This window comes from Vigna angularis, chromosome 7, assembly GCF_016808095.1.
Source record: "Vigna angularis cultivar LongXiaoDou No.4 chromosome 7, ASM1680809v1, whole genome shotgun sequence".
NCBI lineage: Eukaryota > Viridiplantae > Streptophyta > Magnoliopsida > Fabales > Fabaceae > Vigna > Vigna angularis.
Window position 1 is genome coordinate 6105130 of NC_068976.1, and position 6287 is coordinate 6111416.

The 6287-nt window shown below is 53.2% G+C and overlaps 2 protein-coding genes across 2 annotated transcripts; both read right to left on the bottom strand.

The window, feature by feature from the left end:
• Nucleotides 1-3901: 3901 nt before the first annotated feature.
• LOC108336930 (uncharacterized) lies at nucleotides 3902-4879 on the bottom strand. Its single transcript, XM_017573373.2, has one exon. It carries the CDS (start codon nucleotides 4877-4879, stop codon nucleotides 3902-3904), a length of 978 nt encoding a protein of 325 aa, XP_017428862.2.
• Nucleotides 4880-5035: 156 nt separating this feature from the next.
• LOC108336928 (uncharacterized) lies at nucleotides 5036-6020 on the bottom strand. Its single transcript, XM_017573372.2, has 2 exons — nucleotides 5868-6020; nucleotides 5036-5611 (listed from the first exon to the last, which is right to left on the bottom strand). The coding sequence occupies exons 1-2, from the start codon at nucleotides 6018-6020 to the stop codon at nucleotides 5036-5038; spliced, it is 729 nt and encodes a 242-aa protein (XP_017428861.2).
• Between the last annotated feature and the right edge of the window lie 267 nt (nucleotides 6021-6287).

Genomic DNA, 6287 nt, shown 5'->3' on the forward strand with positions numbered 1-6287 from the left:
TTATCTCTTCTAATTTTGCATGTCTCCTTTTATGCGCCTTTACTCTTACCAAGTTAACTGGTTTTAATAATGGTCCGGCCGGGGTGGGGATTGCCCTTACTTTTCCCGGGCGGACGTTAACGCTTTGGCTTTTGGATTTTTAGCTTTCGCTTCATTACTCAAACGAATTGAGAGTGGTCCCCGAAGGGACCCTTCCTCACCGGTCCGGTCCTAATGGGACGGTCATTCCCTAGTTTCCTTGCCCGGCCAAGCTGAGCGTTGTTCTCGTTGGAACACTCTTTTACCAGCTTGGTCTTACTGGGATGGACGGTCCTTCGCTTCGTCGCCCAACCAAGCTGAGAGTTGTTCTCGTTGGAACACTCTTTTTCACCAGCTTGGAGTTTGAAAGGGTGGACGGTCCTTGGCTTCGTCGCCCAACCAAGCTGAGAGTTGTTCTCGTTGGAACACTCTTTTTCACCAGCTTGAAGTTTGGTAGGGCGGACGGTCTTGCTTCGTCGCCCAACCAAGCTGAGAGTTGTTCTCGTTGGAACACTCTTTTTCACCAGCTTGGAGTTTGATAGGGCGGACGGTCTTTTGCTTCGTCGCCCAACCAAGCCGAGAGTTGTTCTCGTTGGAACACTCTTTTTCACCAGCTTGGAGTTTGATAGGGCGGACGGTCTTTCCTTGGCGGATTTGTCCTGCCAACTTGGTTTCTACAAAATAAAGTTACATTTGTAGGGGAAGAGAAATATTCTGTCATTATTTGGAAAAAGCAGTACATGTGATTCAGTCATAGGAATTAACTAAAGTAAAACTTTAGGTGTGTGGCGTTCCAAGTGTTGGGGATGGAACGTCCGTCCATGCGCTCCAGTCTATACGCCCCATTTCCTAGGGCTTCCATGATTCGGAAAGGCCCTTCCCACTTGGCAGCAAGCTTTCCATGCGCTGGGTTTCGGCGGGCGTCGCCAGCTTTTCTCCACACTAAATCCCCCTCCTGGAAACTTCTTGGTCGGACCTTGGAGTTGTATTTTCTTTCAACCATGCGCTTACATGCTTCGGCCCTTAATGCCGCCCGGTCCCGCCGTTCATCTAGGGAGTCCAACTCGATCCTCAGCTCTTGGTCGTTGAGGTTTAGGTCTTCGACTTGCCGCCTCAGGGACGGTTCCCCCAGTTCAACCGGTAACATGGCATCAGTACCATAAGTTAAGTTGAAAGGGGTTTCGCCTATGGTTCCATTAGGCGTGCATCTGTACGCCCATAGGACCTCGGGTAGCTCGTCCACCCAAGCTCCCTTCTTTTCTCCCAAGCGCCGCTTAAGCTCCGAGACTATGGTCTTATTCATTGCTTCCGCTTGTCCGTTCGTCTGGGGGTGTTCTACCGAGCTGGTGACGTGGTTAATCCCCAACCCTTTGAAGAATTCGGCCAGTTTCTTGTCAATAAACTGCCGGCCGTTATCTGTGATGATCGATCGAGGGAGGCCGAAGCGACATATCAATTTCCAGCAGAACTTCTGAACTTGGGCGGCCGTGATGGTTGCCAGTGGTTCGGCCTCTACCCATTTTGTAAAGTAATCCACCGCTACCAAGAGGAATTTCTTCTGTGCCTGTCCTACTGGGAACGGTCCTACGATGTCCATACCCCATTGGGCGAACGACCATGGGGATAACATTGAGTGGAGGGCGTGCGACGGTAGGTGGGAGTTGTTGGAATGCTCATGGCAGCGAACACATCTTTGGATGAACGCCCTTGTGTCCGCTTCCACAGTAGGCCAGTAATATCCGGCTCTCAGTAGCCGGGCTTTTAGCGTTCGCCAACCTGTGTGAAGGCCGCAAATGCCATTATGGAGCTCGTCCATAACGTAATGTGCTTCCGCCTCTCCTAAGCATTTAAGGAGAGGGGAGGAGAATCCTCTGCGATATAGGTCGTCCCCCACCACAAGATATCGGGCGACCTTCTTGGCTTCGCTCGGTCCTACCGTCCGCCCTTCATCTTGGCGAATCATGATTTCTCTGATTTCTGTTCGCCAATCCTTTCCCCCGTCGGATACCGCCGAACATTCTACTGAAGGCTGAAGTAGAACCTGCCGCACGACAGTAGTTAACTGTCCCTTTTCTTTTCCCGAACTAAGCTTAGACAGTACGTCCGCCCTCGTGTTTTGTTCCCTGGGAATGTGCTGTATGTCAACTTTATCGAACGCTTTTGCGAGGTCCGTTGCTCATTGGAAATATCGCAATAAACGTTCCTCTCGGACTTGGAAGTTGCCATTCATTTGACCCACCACTAACTCTGAGTCCGTCCGGCAGGTTATTCTTCTTGCTCCCATGTCTTTTGCCAGCTCGAGGCCGGCCACCAGGGCCTCATACTCGGCCTGATTGTTGGATACTTTGAACTTGAAGATCAAGGAATGTTCCAGCAAGAATCCGTTGGGGCCCTCGAGCACGATGCCGGCCCCGCTGATCGATCGACCGGACGCTCCGTCCACATACAAGCTCCACTCATCCTGGCCGGACGGTGGTAACTCGGCCGCAAAATCTGCTAAGTGTTGGCCTTTGACCGATCCTCTCGGCTCATACCGTAAACCGAACTCTGAGAGCTCAACCGCCCAGGCCACCATCCGTCCGGCTAAGTCCGGCTTCTTGAGGATCTTGGAGATAGGGAAATCGGTCCTGACTATCACCTGATGACTTTGGAAGTAAGGGCGAAGCCTTCGGGAGGCGTGCAACAAAGCTAAGGCCACCTTCTCTACCCGTTGGTATCGGGTTTCGGCGTGTAGGAGCGTGCGACTCACAAAATAAATTAACCTCGGCTGAGGCCGTTCTTGCATTAGCATGACATTAATGGCCGTCTCTGACACTCCCAGGAAAATATGCAGATCTCCTCCTAGGACCGGGCGGTTCATGACCGGTGGGTTAACAAGGATGGTTTTTACGTCCTGAAACGCTCGTTCACATTCGTTGTCCCAGGCCGGGCCGGCCCCTTTTTTCAATTTTCGCAGGACCGGCCTCATCCTATCCGCCAGGTTGGGGATAAAGCGGGACAAAGCGGTGAGGCGTCCGACCAGTCTTTGGATTTCCTTAAGGGTGGTCGGACTTTGCATTTGTAGTATCGCTTCGCACTTGTCCGGGTTGGCCTCGATCCCCCTGGATGTCAACATGAAGCCCAAGAACTTTCCGGCAGCTACCCCAAATGTACATTTGGCGGGGTTTAGGCACATGCCGAACTTCCTCACTTGTCGAAACACCTCCTCAAGGTCTCTAAGGTGTCCATCTCCATCCGCGGACCGGACTACCATGTCGTCCACATATACGTCCATGCACCGACCTATTTGTTCCCGGAAAATCCTGTCCATTAAGCGCGTGTACGTCGCCCCGGCATTCTTCAGGCCGAATGGCATGACCTCATAACAGAAGTTGGACTTCTCCGTTATGAATGCCGTCTTCTCGACGTCCGGCCCATACATGGGTATCTGGTTGTATTCGGAGTATGCATCCAAAAAACTTAATACTCGATGCCCAGAAGCGCCGTCCACCAGGGCGTCTATACTGGGTAGGGGGTGCAAATCTTTCGGGCAGGCTTTGTTCAGGTCCGTGTAGTCAGTGCACATGCGCCATTTTCCACTGGCCTTTTTCACCATAACAACGTTAGCTAGCCACGTGGTGTACGTGACTTCCCGAACAAAACCAGCTTTCTTCAGCTTCCCTACTTCCTCCTCCACAGCTTGTCGTTTCTCCTCGCCCATTCTTCGCTTTTTCTGGGCGACTGGGCGGACGTTTTGGAAAAGCGAGAGTTTATGGCACATCACTGCGGGATGGATGCCTAGCATATCAACTGCCGTCCACGCAAATAGATCCCAGTTCTTCCATAGGAATGCCCTCAGCTCCTTTTCTACCTCAGGGTTCAGCTCCCTTGCGATGAGGGTGGTCTAAGCGGGCTCCCTTCCTATCAAGATAGGTTGGGTTTCCCCAATAGGATCCAAACGGTCCTCGGTATTCGTCCTTGGGTCGAGGTCTGCCATGGCCACCTCAGAGCCGGCCGCCCGCCTCTTTACTGGTCGAATGTGCAGCTTCAACCTCGCCGCGTAGCATTCCCGGGCCGCCTTCTGGTCCGCCCGGACCGTGCAGACAGTTCCCTTTTCGGAGGGGTACTTCATCGTGAGGTGAGGGGTAGAGACGATTGCCCCAAACGCGTTCAGGCACGACCTTCCGAGCAGTACGTTGTACGACGTGTTAGCCTCTATCAGCAGATACCAGACCCTCTTCTCTTCGCTAGAACGTCCGGTTCCCAACCTTGTTCTCAACTCCATGTACCCCCTAGTGTCTACCCTTTCTCCTGCAAAGCCTACTATCTGCCCATCATAAGGAACGATGAGGTCCTCTGAGATATCCATCTGCAGGAAGGTCTTCCAGTAGAGGATGTTGACCGAACTTCCCTGGTCAACTAGAACTTTGCTGATTCCGTACCGCTCTATTTCTGCGGTTATGACCATCGGATCGTCCTGGTCGGGATCAGGGGCGTGAAAGTCTTCGTTCGAGAAGGTAATGGGCGGCATAAAGCGGCGTGGCTTGTCAACCAAATGCACGGATTGGAGGGCCCGAACATGGCGCTTACGGGCGGAAGAAGATGATCCTCCTCCCGCGAACCCTCCTGAGATAGTGTTGATGTGCCCCCTCAGGGGGCGCTCTCGGCTACGGCTGCGACTTCGGCTAGGTCGCCTCTCTGAACGAGGCCGCTCCGCTCTCGACCTCTGCGGCTTATCCTTACGGTAGGCCGGCCTCTGAGCAGGCCGATCAGTTGATTGCAGCGGGCGTTCGCTACGGACGTATTTCTTGAGTTTTCCCGCCCGGATGAGTTCCTCTATTTTGTCTCTGAGGGTCCAGCACTCCTCAGTGTTATGACCCATATTTTTGTGGTAGGCGCAATGCTTGCTTCGGTCAGCGTTCTTCGCTGTCGGGAGCTCTTCCTGCTCCGGTATCAATTCTGCGCTTAGGGCCTCTCGGAGGATTTTCTCCCTTGGGGCGTTCAGAGGGGTATACTGTTGGAAACGGGGTCCCTTTCTCTACTCCCTTGGCCTAGGACCGGACGTTTTCCCCGTCGACTGACCGGGCTTGTTGTCGTCCGTCCTTTCTCCCCTGGCCTCCTGATTTTCCCTCTTGTATGAGAGCTTCATCTCCTCCACCCTTATCTCATCCGCCGCTCGTTCCCTCAACTCTTCCATTGTTTTGGGCGCTCGTCTGCAGACGCTATCCTTAAACGGCCCCGGCTTTAGAGCCGGCAGGATATAGTGAAGGGCGAGCTCTGGCGTCAGGCTTTTCACGTGTCGGACGGTCTTCTGATACCTGTCAATAAACGTCCGCAGCGCTTCATCCTTCCCCTGCTTGAGGGTCATTAATTCGAATACGGTCAAGTCTTGGGTACTGCTGGCCGCGAATTGTTTAATGAATAGCTGCTTTAACCCGGTAAAGTTTTCTATTGAATTAGGGGGGAGGGTATTGAACCATTCCAACGCTTCGTCCTCCAATGAGAGCGAGAACGCTCGGCACCAAATGGCATCATTGCCCGTTCGGAACGCCATTGCGTTCGAGAACGTCTGGATATGGGACGCAGGATCCGTTGTCCCGTTATACATTTTGAACTGCGGAGCCACAAATTGCTCCGAGATTTGGACATTCATTATGTTTTGGGTGAATGGAAGCAATAAGGCAGATGAAGGCTCCGACTTGACTACCATCCGCCCGTCCTCGGCAGCGCTCTCCGCATGCACCGATTTAGCCTTGCTTCCTTCTGCTTCAGATCCGGTGGGCCTCCAAGTCCTATCACACTCGGTATCTAGGGGGGGGGGGGGGGGGGGGGGGGCGCTCTCCCTCCACTTCCTTTCCTTTATCCTTTACTCGCTCTCCCCTGTCTATCCGTCCAACCTCCCGGGCTATCCGGGCTTCGCAGTCGGCCTTTACGGCCGCCATCTCGTCCTCGTGGCGCTGCTGCATCTCGTCCATTTTCTGCTGTAATGCGCGAATCATCTCAACGGGGTCGTCCATGCTCATGTTTCTCGTGGTCACCATTGGGTTTTTGAAATCACACGGCCTCACGGTGGGCGCCAAATGTTTCGGATGTGTAGGGCTGTGCTGTTCCAAGCCTCCAAATTCTCCTGCGATCTTGTCTCAGTGGCGGATCCTCTTCTCGAACTTTGATTCTCCTCTTGATCCGGGGGGTGGAGACCTACAAAAGATTCTCCGATGCCAAAGTCAGTTTCAGAGCAATGGCTTTTCTCAGGGGATAACAATAAATGTGCATTCAATGTCACCTATCTA

What these genes read in the sequence shown, in the direction of transcription:
- LOC108336930 (XM_017573373.2), bottom strand. Translation starts at nt 4,879, where the DNA reads ATGGGTCATAACACTGAGGAGTGCTGGACCCTCAGAGACAAAATAGAG.
- LOC108336928 (XM_017573372.2), bottom strand. Translation starts at nt 6,020, where the DNA reads ATGAGCATGGACGACCCCGTTGAGATGATTCGCGCATTACAGCAGAAA. An exon ending in GGATAGACAGGGGAGAGCGA is followed by an intron (nt 5,612 to 5,867) that starts GTAAAGGATAAA and finishes GTGGCTCCGCAG; the next exon opens with TTCAAAATGTATAACGGGAC.